This window comes from Epinephelus lanceolatus, chromosome 7 (genome assembly GCF_041903045.1).
Source record: "Epinephelus lanceolatus isolate andai-2023 chromosome 7, ASM4190304v1, whole genome shotgun sequence".
Classification (NCBI taxonomy): domain Eukaryota; kingdom Metazoa; phylum Chordata; class Actinopteri; order Perciformes; family Serranidae; genus Epinephelus; species Epinephelus lanceolatus.
In genome coordinates, this window is record NC_135740.1 from 33,005,969 (window position 1) to 33,030,292 (window position 24,324).

The 24,324-nt window shown below is 40.4% G+C and overlaps 1 protein-coding gene across 1 annotated transcript in view; it reads left to right on the plus strand.

Moving 5' to 3' along the window:
* Positions 1-4,712: 4,712 nt before the first annotated feature.
* The window catches only part of LOC117261436 (ecto-NOX disulfide-thiol exchanger 2-like), a 276,266-nt gene continuing 256,654 nt past the window's right edge, over positions 4,713-24,324 (plus strand). Inside the window, exon 1 of the mRNA XM_033633837.2 lies at positions 4,713-4,934. Coding sequence (XP_033489728.2) covers positions 4,913-4,934 — 22 coding nt within the window. The 5' untranslated portion in view covers positions 4,713-4,912. The remainder of the gene's footprint in view (positions 4,935-24,324) is intronic.

Genomic DNA, 24,324 nt, shown 5'->3' on the forward strand with positions numbered 1-24,324 from the left:
TCCAATCCTCGGGAAGTCAGAAAATCCTTCAGGATAAACGTTTTGTTCGCTAGCAATCTAGCATTTACCAGCCCAATCCTGGCAGGAGCCGGCGGGTCCACGGCTTTAGCTGTCCGGGGAGCCACACACAGAGGCCGCAGGTTACGCAGATTCACCACGCGCCAGGGGGACGAGGAGAGCAGGGGCCACGGGGCTGGAACACCTCATCCGGGCCTACGACAGGTACCAGCCAGGTGTCGACAGGGTCCAGTGAGTGCCGAGAAATAAAGAGGCAAGGCACCGCTCCATACTCAGTCCAAGAAGCCGTGGAAGTGCTCGCCAAACAGGCCTTCAGCCTTACCAGCCGACCGCTGCGTTTACCCCGGCGGCGGTGGAGCTTACGCCGGAGAGGTGGAGCTGGGGCACGGCAGAGGTGAGCTGGGATCCCCGATAGGAGCAGGGGCAAAGTTTTCCTGTCTTGTTGTTTCATTCATCCCCAAAACAAACACATGCGTGAGCCAGATAAGCGTCTTTACGACAATACGCGCTAGAGCTCATGGGAAATGTAGGCTTCATTCTGGCAAAACACTATCGCTTTTGTCCACAGGGTCGCCAAAATCAACTCAAAATTAAAGTTCCTTGTAGGGGCTTTAATTAACTTGTGCTCACAAAATAATAATTAGTTCCCACATAATAATAAGTTGTTTCCAGTTGTTTGGATGACTAGTTGTGCACACAAAATAAAAATATCACTTTTCAGGACTTTAGGGCCCCCAAAGGTTTTAAATCTTTAATATTTTCTCCATACATTAAAAATTCAGGAATAAATAAGAAGAAAACATTTTTAGTTATTTAACAGTCATAAACTCAGCTATTCTGCTTCATCCCATTACTCACAGTGAGAAAATTTATAAAACATAAACTAAATTACCTCTGCCTTGGGGTTTCCTTGGAAGAGCTGACGGAAGTGGCTGGGGAGAGGTCTATCTGGGTTTCTTTGCTGAGGCTGCTGCCCCCGCGACCCTGACCCGGATAAGCGGAGGAAGGCGAACGAATCGAATCGAACCTCTGTGTAGATTTCTAAATAAATGCCCTTACCTTTAATATGCATATGTAATTTCTTGCTAATTTCAAGTGCTCTTAAAGCTACAGGAGATTCTGAGCCAACAAGGTCTGCTAGCTGATGTACACATTACAAATTTATAAGTATGAAAGGTCAAACAAGTTATAACACCATGTAGAAAAATACCAGTTGAGCTCAAAACCACTATTCTTATTTTATTTTCCCCTTTGTGCACTACATATGGCAAAAAAAACTATTTTAAGCTACACTGTCCCCAGGCATATGATAAATTACTTGTTGTTTACATAATATACTAAGTTAGAGCACTCTTCGACTTTTAATGTATTCATACAGCAGTGTTTTTACTTTAATATATTTCATTTGCAGCATTGCTGTGACATATAATCAGACTAGCTCTAAACATGTCATTTCCATATCCAGAAAATGGAAGTGCAGATTGAGAAATCAGTATTAATGCTCTGTGAACAGCCTATGCCTCATTTATTTCTGCAATTATGTCAAAGTTGTTTTAAAATCAATGCTGAGAACACTTTGCCGGGCATGATGAATGCACCGTGTGCCTAATCCTTCTACACTTTAGGATATGTCTGGTGTTATGTTTATCTCTAACCTTTTTTTCTAGTTCCAGGGTGAAGGGACAGTAATTCAAAATCGTTTTTCAAGGAGACAATGATGTCAGCTGCTAAATGCAGAATATCACCTTGGAACAAAACACCATTTCAGACAGGGTAAAAAGAAAACAGTGGGTCATCTGTTGCCCAAGCATTTATCTAACTTTCCACTTTGAAAGGCTTTCAAATGATTTCACCCACCCTGCAGGGCTGTAAATGGTGTGTAATTTGGCACAGTATCAACCAATGCAACCACTCCACTGCCGTCAGACATACAACAATCACCCCCGCCAAAAGATCTTTGATAGGAGAATAGTTGTCAAACTAAATTGCTGTTCCTTTCTTGCTGCTGTTTTGGTGATGGAAGAATCCACAAAAGCTCCTCCTGTGACAAAACTGAAGGCGCAGAATGGCCACAAGCAAACATACAGTACACGAAATGGGCCGCTGAGGGCAGATGATGTTAAGCCGACTTGGAAGGAGATAACACACTTGGTTAACATGTGTTGCTCAGGTGCTTGGAGAACAGTTTCCCAGTGCAGCAAACGGCTCAGTGATATTAGGCAAAGAGCCAACCAGACGTTGGTGGTAGAGCACAGGGACAGTTTGGGTGCAGGAGGAGCACTTCCACCAGCCAGAATCTGACTTCAGTGGGGGATGTAACCACCTTCACAGTGCACATGTTAATCGTGTAAAAGGAAAATGTGGTTCGCTCGTGTTCTGCTCTGTTCCTGCATGAATTTCTCCTCAACTAAGCTAAGAATCTAAAAAATAAGATGCCGAAATACCACATGGACACAAGAAGGGAGCATGTATGAATAAACACAATTCACCTGAGGACTGCTGTTATTATGACCCCCATTCTACATGCACAGTCACAAAAATAGATGCCTGCATCTCCTCCAATTTTGGTCTGAACTAGGTTAAGGAGTGCTAATGAGGACACAGAAAAACAACTGTGACACATTCCATAATGTCCTCAGACACATATAACAAATAATTTGATTTTTCATAAAACTAAGCAACTGATGTATTTTGTCCTATATTTATATCAGATTTTTAAGGCATTCTGTGATGTCATTTTATTCTATCTTTATTTTTTGATGACTTAGGTAGATGTGAAGTAGGCCCTCTTCTTAAGTTTTAGGGAGTATGATTTATTTATTGGTTGGGATATATTCATAACTATGTTCTTGTTAGTGTATAAAGACATGAAACTAAGGATCATTGTGTTTTCATTACCTTACAGTGAGACATTTATACCTAAATATGGAGCAGGATCACTTCCATGGAGACCGCCATGCCACCATAGTTCACCTACACACTTGGCACTCAGGCAAAGTTTCAGCTGGTTGCAATCTGCAGCCTCACCACTAGATGTCACTAAATCTCACACAATGGACCTTTAAAGATACAGTGTGTGAGATTTATGGGGATTTAGTGATATCTAGCAGTGAAGATTGCAGTTTACAACCAACTAAAACATGTCCTAGTTAGATTTCCTTCAGTGTTCATTGTTCAGGAGGATTTTTTCAGAGGCCATATTATCCTCAGAGGTCTCCTCCTCTTCAGAACAAATGGACCCAGTAATTTAAACAGGTAAACACACTAAATAAAGCAGGTTCACATTACAAATCATTTTTTCAACTCATCAGTTTTGACTGCTATCCCAGCACCAGATAATGTGTGCTAACCTTTTTTCTATGATAACTTAATGTGTATTCACCCTATTTCTGATCCAGACATTCAGCAGGTTTTTACCAGGAGCCAAATTAAACGCAGAGGTTTCCTCCTCTCAAAAACAAAAAGATTTAGTGATTTAAAATGGTCAAAACACTAGTGAAGCAGTTTCATCTTAAAAAAATCAGTGTTTTTCCGACAGTGCTCATTGTGGAGGGACAGTTAAATCTGGTGTCTGATGCATAAATGTTTGGTTTGTCCCTTTGGGGCTACGAAACATGACAATGCGACGTGGTAATCTCAAAGAACAAGGATTGTAGGTATAAACGGTTCATTTTAAGGCAACCAAAACACAGCTCTTCTTATTTTCAGGCTACTACACACAAGAGAAAACATACTTATTATATTATATTCCATTTCTGCCAATGTATCTCCTTCTATCCTACACACTGTATCTTTAAGGGATACTCTATTGTAAATAGCCATGGTGTCAAAATTGTAACGCAAATCCTCTTATAAGCTTTTTCAGAAGCTTTCAAGCACATTCTCTGTGACAACCGAGCATGCTCAATCATGAGGGAGACTGTTAAGTGTGTCTGAAAGCTCTGGAAAAATCCATTAAGTGGTCCTTGAGCTGAAACTTATATTGTCAAACTACCTTGTCCAAGATCACGAATGAACTATGCTCATACACACTGATACCTGCTGAAGATGCTGTGTGAACAATAATGAAGAATTTGGATTTGTATATTGTTTTCATAAGTGTGATTTTAGCCTTAAGCACAGCCAGGTCCATGTCCCATATGTAAGGGACATTTAAAATTTTGGCCTTACAATATCAGTGTCAAATTCTGTTAATTATGTGTTTTTTTCACTGCTGCTGTGACCAGTTTTGGTCTGGTGTTCACAGGCAGGTGATGCTGCCCGTTTTCCGGCGGTTCCATCAATCCCTCTCTTCAACTTTAGTCACTGTATTCATAAAAGCCTATCATGTGTGAAGAACTGCACTCTGCAAGTCACTTCACTCCATGGTACATTGCACCCATGGGGGTATGACATTTACACCTACTACAGTGTGTAACACGGGTAAGTGAAGTGCACGTGCCTTCAAATTAAAAGCACAGTCTCTTAAAGAGGAAGAAAAGTCAGCAAATATTCGAGCAAACTTCACATGCAAGCACCTTTTCAAGAATAATGTTTATTGTAATTATCAGCAGATATTTTCTGTCATTTGACGCGTAAAAATCAAATTTAATGTGTCGCAGTCTGAAAAAACAGAGCACACAGGCGTCGCCGTTGGATTTATTTTGAAAATCACAACCGGAAATACTACTAACGGTTCTGCTAGCTTGATTAGCATAGCGCGTGCTGGCTGTGAGGCAGGTGGTAATCGTTCACCGTTGGCTGGCAGACAAACGGTACCGACTAGGAGCACCGTCTTTTCTCTTCTACCGCAGCGTAACGGCCGAGAAACTCCACGACTTCACGGATTAATACCGGACTGAGAGACTTTGTCCTCGGTGGGACTGTTACATCTCCCTATCTGCGACAGAGGACAATGTTTCTCCTGCAGTACACCGGTAGGCTGCTCTAACTAACCTCACAGCATCACACACTAATTATATTAACGGAAGGTGTGTTAAAAGTGTGTCAGCACCCGGTAAATACACACTTTATACAGACTAAGTCATATTTAATGGTATTATTCTAACGTATTGATGTTTATTTGTTCATGGGGAACCCAACAGTTTATTTTGGAAAGGTTGTATTTCAGCTAACGTCTATATTTTGTATTTCTTGACATTTATTGTTGTCAAAATGGGCATTATCAGTTGGTGCACTGTTTGCTCAAGTTAGCTCAGTTTTGGTACTTTGCCTTATGTTTCTTTCGGTAAAAGATATCTTATTCTTGCCTTATTTACAATATATGTGGGTTTTTCTCCAGTGAAGGCTATGTTTAAACATTCTCAATGAATTGTAAAAGTTTCCTTCCTTCTAAAACTTTATTACAGGATTAGTTTACTCTCACCGCAACATAATTCATCTTGCTCATTTGACTTTATAATGTGCTTTATCCCTTTTCACATCCTGAGAACGATGGAGCAACTTTGGGGAAAGTGTGAACTAAGTGTTGAGAAGTCATTTGATTTGGTTTGGATAGGGATAAACTTTATCACACTCTCCAGCCACAAATCTGATAGGCGTGCATATAGCTGAGGGAGCCCAGACTTTCCCCTGTTTTCTGTTTTGGACAGTACCAAACTGATTTTCTGTAACTTGGTAATAATGGGTGCTGAGAAAATGTTTCTGTCTGGGGAGGAAAACTGTTGTTCCCCAGAGCAGGCTTTGGAAACCACTGGGCCCCGTTCTTCATGCATGGATAATAGAGTTATCCGGATGAGAGTGTTGGTGATTTGATACGAGTCAGGATTTTTTGATCCTTCAAAGATGTCTTAATTTATGTTTCTCAACTGTCGTCATAGCAACAATTCATTCAGACCAAACCTGCAAAAGCTTCTTGACAGTTAGCTGGGTCATGACCCAGACGGTTTGCTGTTAACCACATACATGAAGGTAACTTTGAAATGCTTATGGCTCGCTTTCTGAGAATCATAATGAATAGTGTTGATTATCACAATTGACTTTTCACTAGGCCCCGCCCTTTTGTGATGGTCCAACAAGCTGTCGGAGTAAGAATGGAGCCCACACTGTTACTAACTGCACTCGCTGAAGAAATATTATCATATTATTTTAAAGATGAAACAGTGATTCCAGAGAAAAGCAGACAGAGGGGTGTACAGTCTGTGTTTGAAGGATATCCAGGATGTCAAACTGACTCAGCAGCAACAACAGGTTAAAAAGACAAAGATAGTTAGAAGCTAAAGCCGAACTATAGGCTACAGATCACAGTGTAAAAGTGAACCACCACATCATTGACCAGTCTGCGTCCAGGGGTGGGACTTAGCGAAGGGCCAGTTACATTATCATAATGAAAACTTCACCATATAATAGAATAAAATAATAATTAATAAAAAACAAATTAGCTCAAAGTTTGTAAACAAAAAAAGAACCAAACCAAACCAAATTTAGTTTGAGGAACTGCAAGCAAAAAGCCATGAACTAAACTAAAAGATTCCAACTTAAAAAAAAGGCCAAAGGAACTAGAATGTATGGCATTTAACTGGACATTAAAATAGGGATTTTGCATATGTACACCAGGATTTTTTTCACTTGCTGAGTTGGCCAAGTGGGTCACTGCTCGCCCTCAGTCAGTTTTTACTTGCCCCTGTACAAAAAGTTTTATTTAGCAGCAGTTGCTCTCAAACTTGCGGCAAACTGTGAATTACATAGTTGGGTTTCACCCGTATCCTCTAATGCCACCCAACTGAACTTCTGCTTCCAGGATAATTAAATATATTAAATAATTGTGCTTTAGCCTATAAACTTTGCCTATAGCTGCCTCCATTTTCGGGCAGCAGTATCTCAGTCCATAGGGACTTGGCCTGGGAACTGGAGGGCTGCTGGTTCAAGTCTCCATACGGACCAAGTATGGAGCATGGACTGGTAGCTTGAGAGGTGCTAGTTTGCCTTCTAGGCACAGCTGAGGTGCCATTGATCAAGGCACTGAACCCTCAATTGCTCAGGGTGCTCTGTCTAAGGCAGCCCCTTGCTCTGACAACTCTAGTTAATGCAAGTATAGGTCCTGTTTATTTGTGATCTGTGTGTATATGACAACAGGGTGAAAAACATAGAATTTCCCCTCAGGGATTTATATAGTATATCTTCTTCATCTGCTTCTGCTTCTTCTTCTTCACGAATGCTGATCGGTACTGTGCATGTGCCACTCTCAACAGACATGAGAGTAAAGCAAGACTGCTTACCCATTCTCTAATTCCATCATCAGCTCCAGGAAAACAATGTGTTTAATTTACCAACCCAACATGGCATTTTACCTGCCCCGGGCAATTGGGCAATCCTTATTGTTTTGCCCTGAACACTAAAATATTTTAAATGGTTAATTGCAAAAGTCACTTTCTTGGAAACTGTTTATGCAATTAGAGCTGCTTTTGTGATGTTAGTAAGGTTTCATTGTCATAACAGGCTTATGATTTCTACTTAAAAGTGCTTTGCTAGTCCATGGGAAGAACCTCACCAATCATTTACCAAAATCACTCATAGACTAAAACAGTAGAAACATTATGGAGCACAATGACACCAGGAAGCGTGTATGAACATACATAAAATGAGATTATGAATTAATCGAATGCCTCAGTGCATGCTGGGATGGTTCTGAGCACACATACCTCATGTAATGGCATGCACTCATGATTTTGCCTTCACTGTATTTCAAAATAAGAGCGCACTGTTACCAAAGATGACAGCATTTACAATTGATTTACAAAATCAATGCTAAAACTGCTTTCAAAGAACCAATTTAGTTGCATGAGAATAAACAGGATTAGTTTAGCTAACAGCACAAGCACATTAGCCTGATTTAGTTAAGCTACATTTAAAGAACAGGACCCTCAACTCAGCCTTTATATGCCTGCTGGATTAAAGCCATTTAGGGTTTTACTGCCGCTGACTTTATATTTTCCCTGCATTTATTTCCTAATTTCATTGAATTAAGGGAAGTAAAACAGTTTACTGAGTCACTGAGCAATTGGGGATCATACAATCCAAAAACCTCCCACCAACAGGCTTACAGTGCTCAGCTTTATTCAAACACTTTGTTCACCATTTTAGCTGCCGCCAGTTTATATTGCTGTGATTTATTTACTCCGGGACTCTTACAGCCAGTCTAATGATGGATAAGTGCTCATAATTTGATGATTATTTCCCCCAGTAACTAGCCACCCAAGTGTTGAGAATATGAAAGCAAACCCAAACCTTTTTTGAGGGAGAAGCTATGTACACACAGCTGTGCAGTTTAGTCACTCATAGTGCTGACCTGTTGTAAACACTTAACGTCCGTGGGCTCAATACTGTATTTAGCAGACAAATGTTTCATTATGACTAGGAGTTCTGCTCAGTCTGTGAAAGCATAGTGTCTGTTGTGGCTACAGGGAAGCTTTGTCAAGTCAGGGATGTCTCACCTTTGCCTTGGAGACGTCAAGTTTTATTAGAAAGGAGCGTGTAACAAAAATATGGTAATGTATGATCCACTGTCAGTACTAGGGACTAAAAGTCAGGATGTCTCTGCTTCTGCTGCATTGATTTGGAGCATTATTTTTTTATGTGTCACTCACAAGTCATCCGACTTTTTAGAGGCGCAACACTACATTGGTGCAATACCTGTTCAGTTGTTTAGAAAAAGGAAAGATGCCCAACACAAGTTCAAAAAGCCCAAGTTAACACCCTGTGTTGTCCCACAAGATATTCACTATAATATCAAATAAAAGGAACAAGTGTACAGGTCTGAGAAGCAGTGATTTACTTGGGCATCTTTCAAAACTTGTTGTCTATTAATTTTCTGTAGATTGACTACAAAATTAAATTAGCTTAATTTAAAATTTTACATAAATGCAGAATACATCAACGCTATGTTGCTATTAATTTCCACCCAGGCATCAGGTCACATCAGGAAAAAGCAGTTATGTGATAACTGATGTATTATGTTAATGTTTCCTGACTCCTCTAGCGATATAACAAAGTCTTCCCCATTCTCAAGAATGTGATGGGCGACATCCTTGCATCCATCACTATAAGTGGAGGCTGAGTGGCCTCAGGAGCAACCATGGTTGAGTTAAGGTCTATCATTCCCTGTGACAGCCATTTACCTCCACCCTGCACCGATCCTCTCACTGATCAATGAGCAGGACATTGTTGGATTGCCTTCAGGAGGGAGGGGCTGTCAGAAGAGGGTTGACAGAAATACACAGAAATAGAAGAGCGAGAGATTGAAAGAGAGGGAGAAACTAGTGGATATCTGCTTTGTTTTGCTTTTGTAGTGGCCCCGGGATAATGGTGCTAGTATAGCTAAATTAAAGCAAAACTGAATGTGGAGTGAGATATTGTAGAGTGTGAAGAGATTTGTCAGCTTTGGAAAAATCTCCCTTTTAAATGAGGAAACGTAAGCTCAGTTTTGCTAACAATTCAGCAGTAAGTGTGCGTCTAGTAAAAAATGGCTATGGGGAAAAGAGGCAGCATAATGAAATGTGAAAATATGAGTCAGAGATAAAGGAAGCTCCCGTTCTGTGAGTACCGCTGGCAATATCACTGTTTGGGAATGGAGGATTCAGGAGGGTATGTTGCTGAAAGGCAGAGATGCTCAGCTCTAGTAAACTGGTTATGGATCATTCAGCAGCGCCTGGAAGGCCCAGAAAGACAAACGCTGCGCTCTGAATCGCATACTTTTTCTTTTACTTTCAGTATGTACAGCAGCTGCTCTTACAGAGTATGTATTGTTGCATTGAGTATGCATACAATGTGGACATACTACTTTGTGATAACATTGCACCTTGTACTGTGACCCGCTTGCAGTCTGTAGCGCGAGCTGCACCTATGTGGGACTCAGTCAGTGTGACATGTCTTCTACTGCAAAGAGCATTGTGGGTTGGAATGGCCAGAAAAGCATGCAGGCTTGCATTAAGCAAAATGCAACTGGATGCAGTAGGATGTTCTAGTATTTTTGGCATACTACATTTGAGATGATATGTACTGGGACATACTATCTTCTTCTGGCATACTAAATAGTGTTGTAGTATGGGTTTTGGAACGCACCTATGGAGTCTCCTGGCTGTTTAAAGGGGACCTGTTATGCTCATTCTCAGGTTTATTCTTGTATTTTTGATTTCTGCTAAAACACGTTATTTTAATATTTAAAAACGTAACACTTTATTTTTCTTATGCTTTAAGAGCTGGTACAGCTTTATCTCTGTCTGAAATGCTAATTGTAGTGGAGTATAGCAGCACTTTCTATTGTGAAAAATGACATGTTCAAGCAGGAATATGATCCAAAATCGGGGAGAAATGAAAAACATTAGCAACCAACATTGAAGGTTTCCCTAATGTTAGCATGTAGCTACATGTAGCAATGTACTTGCAGCCAGGGAATAACTGTTATGGAGTATCGATAGGGGCTTTTTCTACTGTGATAAAAGCTTTTGAATCCAAATCTTCACAGCCAGACATGTTCCAGCAAGAAAATGATATGAAATCAGGGAGAAATGAACAATGGCCACCAGGTTTACATGTTTCCCAGATGTTAGATTGTAGCAGTGTATGTAAGCACTAGCAGTTGCGTGCCTGGAGTAGATGACCATATTAAGAAATCCATCACAAGCTGATGTCATCTGGTCTCAAAAGTAGAAAAAAGTCCCCAAAGACGTTGGAAACAGAGGATTCAGAATAGTCTGAAGCCTGAGGTTTTGCTCACAGTGATTATTTTTTGCATACATTTACCTCATTATTTGAAATTTTAGCCACGTTTAATACGAACATCTGACATTGTAACATTATAAATATGACAGGACGTAAGGAAAAGCATAATAGGGCGGCTTTAACTCCTCAGCTGGGTTTCTCTAGCTTTGGTCTTGATGTCTTTCTCTGGTCCAGTCTTTGAGGAGTTTGCCAGCGCTGTTATCAAGAGCCAGAGGGTGAAGCTAAATAAATTATGCTTTCAAATTGTGTGCTTTGGACCGTATGACTTTCTCGTCTCCAATGAGTTTCTTTAACACACAGATAAGCCACGCCTTGGTATAGCTGTCGCTATCTGTATATGAATATTGCAGCAGAACTGTGCTCTGAGCCATTTTTTTAGCTTCAACATAGCAGAGCTGGCATAAAGATGTGTACCCAAGAGAAACTTAGTGGTAGTCATTTTTTTGAATGGCTAAAAGTGCTGGTGACTGAAGATTCCTCAGTGTAAACAGAGGTCAAAGAAACGCTCACGCTCTCAGTCCTCACACAATCTGAGTCAACTGAATTTCAGCTGACCAAAAGAACTGAAATCAGGCAGAAAGCTGTCAGTTCTGTAGGCCGTTACTCAAGATATCTGCATGTTCTCTGTCTAATATCACAGTTCTCTCCTTTCATAGTCACGGTCATGGTGAAATAGAATGAGAAAATGACTGCTTTTATTGAGTCCTCACACCTTACTTCACACATGATGGGACTGTTCAAATCTCTGCCCTGATTTTCCGTGAAATGAATTATTTGAATGTCTGCTATATGGTCAGTATACGGCTATTGCTTTTCTGTTCATTTCCAGCACTTTAAGTGTGATAGAAAGTAACTCACTTCAACTTTCTTTTACTGTGTTGGCGTGAACTCTTAGTGGGTTTCGCCCTCAAGGCAGAGGGTAATTATTTAAAGCAGAATCCGAGGAATATCTCAGAACTAAAAAGACTTATGAAGAGGGCAGAGCCTTCATCAAATTATGTTCTCGGGGATACATTTTCATAATGCATTTCATACATGTGAAGGCAGCATTGATAAATGCAGTTTGAACCCTTTTTGTACCTAATTAAAGACATCTCTTTTGAGCAGGCAACCTGACAAGGAGCTTAAGTGAATCCCTAAACAGCTCCTCTTGTCTTGTTAAATCTTAGTTTCGGAAAAGGCAACGACAGAAACCTTATTGTGACATTGTCCTCATTTAAATGTGCCTTCCTGCAAAAGCAGGTGAAAGAAAAACATGTTTATTATCGTTGAGGCAGCAAGGCATGTTCATGGCTTGTTTGGCACTAAATGAGTTTGTAATTTTCACTCTGCCACTCTTGTATTTGAGCACTTCATGCACATCTGATGCACTGTTGTGTTACACCCACAAAAGCAATTGTTTGGAAAATTGTTTTTCTTTTTCCTGCTCTTTTTTTTAAAAAAAAAAAAAAAAAAAAAAATTATCAGGGCGGTGTAAAAAATGTCCTTGTTACAGTGAGAGAGACACTTTTACATCAGAATTTTGGTGTATAATGGTGCTTTTCCACAATTACTGCCACTGCAGTGGACAGCTGTGCTATTGAGCACTGTCATTGTGCATTCACACTGCTGGCAACTTTGTTGATGGGTTGCTCTTTCCTGGCTGACTGTGGGCGGTTTGAGAGGCTTTGATTGCATCTATGTAGTGGTCTCATGTTGCTACAAAGTTTCTAACAAGTACTGTACATCATATAGTTTCCTTCAGTTTCATTTTACCCTCCTTGGTACATTGGGGGTGATATAGATAATTGTGCTAATTAGATTGGAAACAAACTGAAATGCTCAATTATTGATGGAGGCAAGTTGGCAACTGTTCCCTAGTCATTGTTTTTAACACCTGTATTCTTGCAGTCTAGAAATAACAGGCTAGCAGAAAGCTTTGAAGGGCTGTAATCAACTTCATAAAAAAAATCACCACAGAAGGGAAGCAAGGAAGCACAGACATCTGCTGATTGCAGCTATGTGCAAAAAGGTTAGCTGTGGATAAGATTTCTGGGCTAACATGCTGAGTTTGGCCAGCTTTCTGAGCTCAGTCTACCCATAGAAAGGAAATGCAACTACCACCATTACAAAGTCTCGATGTTGAGCTAATTATAATCAATGAATGGAGCTTTTCTACTTTGTTTGTAACTAGTTCAGCAGGTGGAAGCCTTGTTTTCTTTCCTTTCTGAAGCCTTTTTAAGGATGGCAATGAAAAAGAATAACACTTTTATACTTCACCAATTGTCACACTCTCCCAGCGAAAATTAGATGCAAATATGGAGACACTAAAGTTAATGGAGGTAATATATTATGCTGCGGCAATTGCTGTTGTGAAGTGTGATTTGACAGTCCTTTGGAGCATCAGTAAATGGTAGAATAGTCTCTGTTTGTACAAGCTGGGAATTCTTCAGCTCCCAAGAATTTTGAAACGCCCTATTTTATAGACTGGTTAAGTTATTCATCAAACGACTGAATAAGTAAGGGTAAATAATGAAAGCAATAATGAAAAGTGAAATATTCAGATGAATTGCTCTGAGGGGCAACAAAATATAACAACAGTTGTTGCTATCCCAGTTCATTATATCTTATATAATTAGAGAAACACTACATGGATGGAATTGTAAATCTTAAATTTAATTCCCTCTGTTGATTTTAATGCTTTCCTGTACTTTCTGATTACATTAAGCAGCCAGTAAAATACAACCCCCTCTACAGTACATTGTAATGCAAGTAACAACAGCCTTGTAATAAATCCTAATAAATGCTTCCTTTGTAAAACATAGTCATTTTTAATTGATGTCCACCGTGTTTCTCAGAGATGTTGGGTCTTATATCTCTATGTACAGGCATTTTAATGCCGTACCACACTGCATCATGCTAAAAGGTGCATACAGTATTTCATACACTTCTTTTACATATACGGCAGAGAATATATATTATAAAGCTATTATATGATGCAGTTTAGCACAGTATTTTATCATCAAGAACTTTTCAGCTCTTCTTAATCCATAAACACAGAGCCGATACAGAGAATTTGATGAAATTACAAAGTTTCAAGGAAAAATTGCAAATCTCCATCTGTTAACTTGATTTTTTTGATGGTTACAACATCCTTCCGAGATCCAAACTTTTGCAGTATGCATTTTTAATTTATCTTGCTATTTGGGATCAGTAGGATAATAAGTTGATAAGTATAAAAAATTAAACATTGTCAATGATAATAAAGTCCCAGTGTCTTCAAAGGAGACGACAATAAAGTCCCAATGTCCTCACGTAAGATTTCCTTGTTGTTTCACCATTCTTCTTGCCTAGTTTCATAATACCTAGTCACTGTCCACATCTTTCCTTCAAATAATTTAAAATTGGGACATCATCTTCCTCTATAAAACAAAACAAAAAAAACTACATCTATGAAAATGGCAGAAGAAATATTTGCACAAAAACAACAATGAAGGCTGGATTAGATTGACACAGCTGCATAGGTTGTAAAGTTACATTATGGAAAGCAAATGACAAATGTGAACTGCTTTTTGTAACTGCCACTGCGGCTTCTGTGTCGACTCAAAGTGATATTGTCAGGGAGTCACTCATGACTGATTGGTTAAGGCAAAACAAAACAACACCCTCTTCCCAAACAGAAATTGCCAAACATGAGCACCATATCAGTCAGAGTAATGGAGTGAAACAAAATGGCAATTCGGCCTGAAGCCCCGTTTCACCAAATCTGCAACATGCGAGCTGTGATTTGCAACATGAGATCATTTTGTTCCCTCTCACTTTGACACATCTCACTCGTCAAAACAAACACCATACTTGCAACACATGCATTACCATGCGAGATCTCTGTAGGACTCACAAATGTAGCTGCAACTTGTGAGTAACAATCGCTTGTGGAACGTGTCACTTCCACCATTTGGGATCTGTGAGCAGGCTGTGCTCGTAAATTGCTTTTGTGATACCAGCTCCTGGTTATTATGCTGCAAGTCTCGCTTAATTTTTCAGTGAATGAATGTTGTGGTTGCTTTATTTTTCTCCCATGTCTGTGTTTGAATATCCTTTTGTGTCTGTCAGATTGTTCCTGTTGGCTGGCCTTGTCTTCCAGGTGAGACATTCAGCACATAAGTGGGATTTTTAGCAGTACCAGAATCGGTTCAGTTGAAGAGCAGTGTGAAAGGATTGTGTGGTTGTAAGTGTCAGCAGAATCAGCAAAAACTTGGCAGCCTAGAGGTGTTTTTGGATCAGCTCTGGTGCTCTACGGGGCTCCACCACCTGATTGATGGAGCTGTTTGTTCCTAATCACTTCAGAGATAGAGTACCATGCAAGGAACGTTGAAATTGGAACTAAGGACTCTGCAGCAGCAGGTGCAGGAGCTACACCAGAGTTTGGGCAATAACTTCACATTGTCTCATTGCTTCCCCACTCATGCTGTTTCTCCCCGTGGCTTGCTTTTATTAGGTAATGGCTGTTGTTTTAGCCTGCCAGTAATGTTCAGATGTCTGTGTTTGCCAGAAACTTCATGTGGGACCGTCTGATTGTTCAGCTTTGTGATCTTTTGGAGGTTCCCAAAGCTGAACAATCAGTATTATGTGGGGACTTATCTAATTCAGCAGACAAGTCAGTTTTAGTGAGGCTGGTATCAGTGCAGTTGCAGAGTTTGTGTGGTGACTCAACATATGGAAGCTTTGCCCATCCAGAATCGTTGTGTATGCAAACAGTCCCTATTAAGTTTGAAAGGGTCAGACTCAAAACAGTGAGAGAAGACAGAATACAAAGGGCTAATTTATGATAAGAAAAAAGAAAGGAAATGATCATGAGATAAGGGAAAGGTGGAAATAGAAAAATGAGAAGCAGGGACAGGAGTAGGTGGAAGAAGCTGGATTACACTGTTCACCAGGGAGCAGCGTGATTACACCTCTGTAGATTTTTCATCCCTGTTCTCACATATCACCCTGAGAGAGAAGTTCCTACTCTGCTACATCAATATCAGGATTCACCACAGCCTGTCAGTATAAGCCTCTGTGTGGTAGAAGGACAGACCGAGCCAGAGATGGACCGATAGAACTAAACGCCAGGCCTCCTGTTGACTCTGCTGTTTTTAAAAATGCAAGAAGCTGAACTGAAAGAGAGTTTTAGATGCAGGACATCCCCTCACTCCCCCGGTTTCTCCATCTTGTTAAATTGAGGAGGTGCGGTGAAAACTGTTGCGGTCACAGTGGAGCACCAAGACTATAAGAAATATTACCGTGACCATCGCCTTCACTGCACAGTGGCCTCTTTCAAGGGACAAAGTGATGCTGAGATTTTGCTGTGATTCTGGCATTTTTCTCCTTCCAGCAATGCCAGGATAAACAATTGGAAATAACACAACACAGGCTATGATGGATTACTGTAAGGATGAAGCACACTGTGTCAGATAGTGCCTGTGTCCACTGCTGCTGTACAGTGGATGGAGTCCACTGTGTATGTGGGGCCATATGGGAAATAGCAGTTCTTTAAACTGTGAATTCAAGTTGCTCAAATTTTCTTGGCACTATTGTTGAGTATAGCTGAACAAATACTGGATTTTTGAGGTTGATACTGACTTAGATATTCAAGACAACAATATTTTGGACTTTTTTTTTTTTAAATATATGCATAGAATAACAAACACTTTGACAAAGATCCTTGTCAGTACTCTACAAACCAAAGAATGACAACACTATTTCTAAAGTACCTCAAACATATCTTCTGTATTTCTGTTCTGCAATTTCAACACATAATAATATTTCTGTGTTAAGCTAATATTGAGCTGATTTATGCATCGTACTTTGGTGTTAATTTATTTTTTCAAACCCAAAAGACACTTTAGTTTGGTAAGGTCGGTTTGTTCGTAGAGATGGGCGCTCTGGCCCTAAAACAATATCACGATATCTCAGGGTATTTTTGCGACAACGATATTCTTGACAATATGACAAATGAGTAAACAACCTGCCTTTGCCTTCAAATATTCAGTAAAAACTAAACAAATATTATGTCTCATTTCTTAAGTTTGTGAACAACAACAGTAACTCAGAGTGAGATTCAGATTCTGAATACAATATTAACAGTACAGCAAAATATAATCTACCACAAATTACACATTTGAACAGCTTCCAAAAACAAAGAAATGTACCCTGGGATCTACATAAATCAACAGGTGATTTCCTTCTTTTAGCAAAATCCTAAATGATTGAGTTGTTTTTTTCCCCACCTGGACCTTTATGCGCTGCCATTTCTCCTCTAATCATCACGCTGTAACCTGTAACAGGCTGTTATGATACAATAACTATCGCACATTCACATATGTGTAGCATTTTGTTGATCCACGAGCGTCACGTAGGTTTACATTAACAAAGGTTTATGACAAAATCACTTGACGACACGCACAGCAAGAGAGGAGAGGGAGAGATGCTGTGCTGCTGCCAGAGGAGCCGCTGAATGAGTTCCCTCTGAGCGGTTAGTCGCTAAAAGAGTCTGAGAAGTCCGGGGCTGTTTATAAAACATTCAGGACGCCACAGTTTATTCCACACTACTGAAGCTGCTTCTCTTTTTGGAACCACCGTAGAGTCGGTAATAATTTTGCTTTCAGCCATGCTTGTTGCCGTGGGTAACAGTCAGGACGTTGACATGCAGCTTGAGAGAATCGAATTATTGGCTTAGTCTGACAGAAACCGGACTTTTAAATGCATGTAAACAGCTCAGTCCGACTGAAATTGGACTATCCGTAGCTCGAATAACACACCTAGATAATTGTTGCTGCATGTATCCACTTAGTCCGACTGGAATTCGGTGTTCTGCGCATGCACTACTTTTTCTTTCGCGGGAAGAAGGAGATGATATAGCGATGCAGTGACAAACATTAAAACAAACAAACAAACAAACAAACACCATGGCGACCGAGAAACAGAAGACGCACTTCTGGGCGGACGAAGAAACTACATCCATCTCCGCCATCTCATCTTCATTCGTCGTTAGCTTCCTCTTTGGGTCAGCCATAACTAGTCCAATATGCACTATATTAAAAGGGACACAGTGCTGCCTATTGAGGCGGAGTCAGCCGTACTTGGTCAGAAATTCAATTTTCTCTTCTGCGTGTATACTCAGACAAGACGAGAAGTCCGACTTGACTGATTAGCAGAGCTATGAGCTTTGCTCGACTACTGCGTGCATGTAAACGTACTGAGTGTGACATCAATATGTCCGCTAGTCAAAATCACGAGTATTAGGATATGAAATTTTCATATCATATTAAAAATTATACTGGTATTATCATGAACAAGGTGATATGGCACACCCCTATTTTTTGGCATCCTGTTCTCTCAGCACCTTGTCTGGAACAGAGGTTGGATTTGGTGAAAATCAACGTGGGCTTCATTTCTGTTAGTGTGCATTGCTGTCTTCCACAGTGTTGTTTTGGTGCTACTACTGGGGGTTACTAGGGTTGGGTACCGAAACTCGGTACTCTTTGTATTTGGTACCGATTCACGTAGGTACTACCGAGTACCGATTCACTTAAAATGAATCGGTGCCAAATTTCGGTACCTGAGGTGGAGGCGGAGTGAGAGCGCATGACTCGCACCTCAGACTCAGCAACAATGGCGACAAAAAAAAATATGCAGACAAAAGTTAACGTGCAGCACTGTTCCTAAATGTTCTCAATAAAATGTTGAAACTGAGAAGTTTAGACTTTAAAAAAAGTACCAAAATAAGATACCGTTTGGTACCGGTACCGAATTCCAGATACAGGTACCAGTACCGTATCGGTTCAATTATGAACAGTACCCAACCCTAGGGGATACCAGTCAGAAATTTTCAGTTCTTATTCATAAGGCCCCTCATCTTTTGTATTCATTCTTTTAATCTGAAAATACTTTTTTAGTAGATTTTTCTATTATGTTACTTACATATTACACAAGATGTTTGTTTTAGACTAATGAAGGTTTATGGAACAGAATGTAGTGATGCAATATTTCCAAATACCCATATGTGTATGAAAAAATATTGTTTACCAGTAAGTTGACTAAAAATCAATCCGCTCCTCTGTCATTCTGTTTGATAGATTTACAGATGATGTTGTTTGTACAACATGTCTTTTTCTGAAGACATTGATGTGTTGAAGATGTTCCCTGTAGAGACAATGGTGGAACACTGAGGCTGTGGTTCAGTGGTTTGGCCCAGGAAAAAGCAGCTTCCACTGAGATTGCTTGTCTGAAAAGCAGCCATGTCTCCAACATAATAGACATAGGATGCCTTGAGGGGTGTTGATGGCAGCTTGAGGATGAACAGGGATATGAACACTTGCATAACACAAAAAATAGCTCGAACATTGAAAAACAAACCGTAATGCCGAAGGAGAGCACAGACTTTTGAACCAAACATGTTATCAATGGTGTGGCTAAAGCCCTCTGGGTGCTGGGTGATTCTTGTCCTTGGAGGCAGTCTGGCATTGATTGAAGAACATCCTTGTACGCTTCGCAGAATGAGAGTGGAATTCTTATTTTCCTCCTGGAAGTCAAATAACCATGGAAGGCTTGTTTGTGAAATCAAAGCTACGCCAGATTGATTTATTCTAAAATGACTGAAAGATGAAGGAACCTCACGGCGGTTTGGTAATTTTCCATTTACCTGTGGGGACTTTTCTGGGAATCATTTATTGGAATTTTCGCTCTGTTTGCTGTAAACATCCTCGCTCAAACAGACCCCAACTATGCAGACCCTTTCATAAACACAGGAGAAGCATTATCTAATATGTCATATAGAGCCGGGATGAAGGATACACTGTGTGAGCTCAAAAGAAGCCCTGTACCTGAGTGTTTACCGCACTGAGTTTGGCCGGAGTCAGTCTCCTGCTGTTTGGATAACTTTGTGGATTACTGTGCGTTTCAGCACATCTTACTGACCAAAATTTGTTCTGTTACTTTTTTTAAAGTTGTCTTGTGGAATGGATTGTGGTCAGCATTTACAAGGAAGTGATACATCACTGGTGTAACATTTCAAGAGTAAAGCAAAACAGCTTTCATTGGAGTTGTTAATGCATTGCTCTGTCTATTTCTGACCAGTTAAATGCACCTGTAAGTCAGCAGTATACATCAGTCACTCGGGTGTTTTCTTTCATGACAATATTCCTCTTCTCCGTGTGACTATTTTCACTTTTTGTTATTTCTAATGTGCTTGCTCTCCTGGTAAATCATCACAGAATTAGTTGTTTTTCAACTGTTTGCTCATGTGGCGGCGTTTATTTGTACTTAAGTATTTGCTCCCGTCTGTATCTCTGTTTATGATCATTCTTTCGCACAGATTTTGTTGTATCAAGGATATCACAAAGTACACACAAAACCTATTATTTCTAAGTGCGGTTTGGTACGCATGTTGCAGTCTGTTACCCTCAAGTCTCTACTACTCAGACAGGGTTTCCCCCAGGAAATTGGTTGCGGCTGTTAGTGGTGACAGCCACTGATGATACATCATCCCTTAAACTGTCTTCCACTCCATGCAGACTCAGTTGGAGAAAACACATATCTGATCTGTGATTATAAAACTAAGGTCAGTGTTGTGTCTGACCTGCAGTGCAGTGGTGAGCTTTTTTCCTCATGTATCAGCACCTTGAGACTTTTTGAAACATATTTTGCTACTCTTTCGATTTATTTTTTTAAATTTTTTTATTTGTTCCACATACCTAAATGAAGGAACGTGTACAGGCTTTAGGGTTGTCAAAAGTATCAATACTCTGAAAAGTATCGAACAATACTAATTTACAAAAGTATCGATACTAACAGTGCACGCCACCTCAGCGCCTGTTGGGTGCGCGCGACGGGTCCGATGCACACGCGCTGTGCAGGCAGTGTCTGGCAGGCACAGAGCCCTTGCTGCAACCCGGCTTGTTGTCGTCGCTGTGCATGCATGCACACATTTCTGTTGCTGTAATATGGCCAGCGCAGCTGTAGGAGGATCAGAGCAGCCAGTTTTGGTCAAAAATGATAAAGGAAAAAGTGCTCTTTGGAAATATTTAGTGAAGTGAACACAGCACGCTGCAGACGGCAGGTACAGCCCCTCCCCTCACTAGCAGCTGAGCAGCTGGTGTCGCCAGCATCAAACTACAATATAACTTCTAACGTTAATGTGGGAGCTAAGCAGAAAACTTTATCAGTCATGCCCGTCTGTAACATTAATAGACACTGTTAGTTTAACAGGACAACACAATTATGTGTGTCTGAAAAGTTATGTTAACTGTAAAGTTTCAAGTTTCAAGTTAGTCACAGATTGAAGCTGAAAAAATGTTTGGTTTCTCCCATAACCCCTGGTTCTCTGATCACATAGTGAGGTAGAAACAGGAGCATCCTGAGTCTAAACTATCAAGTCTATTTGATCAGCAACGAAAATATGGTGCCAATTCACCAGAAGCACAGAAAATAAACAGGGCTGTAGATAAATACATTTGTATGGACAGATCTTGTTTCTGGTTGTTATTTATTTATTTATTTATCATTGATGTTACTGTTCTGATCTTTATTTAAAAAATGACATGCCTCTTAATTTTTTGCTGCTGTATCAAAAACGGTATCGAGTATTGAATATTTTCCTGGGTATCGATATCGAGTTTGAAATTTTAGTATCATGACAACCCTAACAGGCTTACATGAAAACCATATCCAGAAGGCACAGAAGTGGTAACAGTCAAATTTGTCAATACATTTTAAATACTAGAATTAAGAAAAATTTCACCATGTAAGTATACAGTTAAAATGTAAAGATAAGGTAATTGTTTATACTGAGAGCATGAACAACAGTTCCTTATAGTGATCACTGTTTTTGCAAATCAACTTATTTTGACAGCAGAGCATTTCACAGTCTTTTTTCTGGTTCAGACACATTGACACAGGAGAATTCAATAAATAAACATTTTTATCCCATAAAAACTCCAGAAAATGACCATATACACCTATACAATTTCTTTAGTTTACTGCACTGCACACCACCCCCACTCTGGTGAGAGCTCACTAGCCTTAGCGGCGCCATTGCCACTTGTAATGCAGTCGTGACTCACAGCGTTGCTGTGGAAACATTGCGCCCACCCTTCGGTATTCCCCCCCCAGCCCGCCCTGGTGAGTAAGCTGCTCAATTTAGAGACGTAATGTTGATAATGTTATCACGGTAAGCTCTGTTACCACCGTTAGTAGTGTCAGCAGGGCTAGTGGTGCCAACATTGTAAATAATACTGAAGGTGTTCTGCAGCTCAAAACAAAGCGGTTTACTCATCAGGGCAACTTGGGGGGAGACTGGAAGGTGGGTACAGTGTTTCTGCAGCAATGTGTTTCGCCACAGGAACTGCATTAACTGCTGTAATGGCAGAATAAGCAGCACCACTAGCAGAGCGGCCAAGAAACTAGCGGAGATGGAGTTTTGGCAGTGGGCATATTTCCACATGTTAATACAGCTGGCTAGCTGTCAGCAAAGCCAACAGATAATAAAATGAAAGGCAAGACAGTTATAGTCTAATTGGGTAATGCTTTGATATGCAGCGCTAAACCATGTTGTGTCAAAGGGGTGCCACACTAAATGGAAAGGCCTTTTATATTTTAGGTCGTTTTTGTTTCTTCTTAAAAACTGACATAAAAATTGAAATTACCAGCACTAACATCCCTAATTATAATGTAAATTTATTTAGTACATCTTTTGCAGTTTATTTGTCTTTATTCTTTAATGTAATTATTAGGTGGATGGAGAAATATTTGCTGTTTTGAGTTTTTAGCTGGCAATTATTTTCTGGGAGCTTATTTTGGAGTATCATCAAAAATTGTAACGTCAAACATTTCCTTCCCTGTACCTCCAAAAGTGTTTCTCTTTGATACTATTTTTAAAAGTCTGCCAAATGAAATAATAACATAAAGGTTGAAGCAACAACAATCCAGTGAAAGACATCAGCTCCTATGGTTCCTGTCAGGGCTCATTTATTTACCTCTCATGCTTATGTGAGTCCTTGCAGCCTTCTCGCCATGTGAATTCTCATCTACATTCACATCCCTCCTCTGCCTGTGGCTCTGCATCCAAACACCTTCCCGGTGGGGTTTGCTGTCTGCGTTTCACTGCACCCCTCATTGATTTAGCCTCGTCTGTGAGCTGAGGAGACCTCCACCTGGGTCAGCCCAATCTGAAACCCTCTTTAGGCTGCAGGCTGCAGGTCTCAAACAGTTCAGATGCCCCCTCTGATTATTTTCTGAGCCTGAGGAAATAAAAACAGTGTGATAAAATAAAATTACTCTTCTACTGTATGTGGAGAAACTGTCAATATTTTCCTCAGTGCACTTGGCCTTTTGGCAAGACCTTCACAAGCACAGCTGGAAGTAAGATGGAGAAAACAGCAACATTGAAGCCCTGACGTCATTTGGCCTTGTTACTAAAAAGACACACTGCTCCTTATATGAGACCAGGATTTAATTAGATGAATGATAACTGATTGAAATAGAGCTAAAAATAAGCTATTCAACATTTTCCAGAGGCAGGAAAAGAGCTAACAGACAATGACACACACACACACACAGTAGGATCCTGTCCTTTCCTTCCTTCTGTCCCACCTCCCCTCCCTCCTACACTCAGTCCCCTTTTTCTGTTTATTTCACCACACTGAGCATTTTACATCAAACTGGCCTGACCATGGCCTCCTGCAGGTGACAGATGCCCATGGGATCTGAGTCATCATCGCTGCATTCCTGCATATTATTTCACCAGCCCCTTTGATGGGTGTGCTCTCCACCTCTCAGTGTCTTTTAGTGAGACAATGTGTGCTAAGTTACTAGAATACCAGAATACACTTTGCTCCTTAATTTTCACTGTATCTGTGAAAGTCTCTCCAAACAGACCTTGGAGTCCTTGCTCCCTAAGGAGCATCACAGCTGTGGTGGACAGCTCCCACTGTGCTGCAGCTCCGGTGGAGATAATCTCCCTGTCAGCAGCCTGTCTCTTTCCCAGATGTCAACTGATGCCAACTGTTGTGTACCTTCGGTTTGCACTCCCACAGTGCTGTCAGCAAATGCTCATCTAACCATTTTCTGTGCCACTGATTTTAGTAAACTATCACATACCAAACTCCTCTGCATACATTTCTGCACCTCAGTGTTAGAGCCATGAATGCATGAAGCTGTGAAAGTGTTTAATGACCTCATAATATAGGTCCCATGTGCTGCAGTTTTAACATGTATAAATTCCCACATTCATTTTTAAAAAAATGTATAATTAAAGAGAAGAGTCCATAAATGAAAAGATGAGCACCTCTGCACTTTCTACAGCCATGCTTGAGGCTCTGCGAGGCTGTCCTGAGGCACAGTGGTGTTTGGGGCTAAACGTCGGCATGCTAACATACTCACAATGATAATGCTAACATGCTGATGCAGAGACTGATAAGTACCAAGCACAAACTACAGCTAATATTTGGCTGATGGGAATGTTTTTAGTTTAGCAGGTATGTAGTCACAAACCTAATGATGGTGCCGAGTGGAAAGTCCGAGGATCTCCATAGTATGTTAGCGTCATGGTGGCACAAGAAGAAAGGA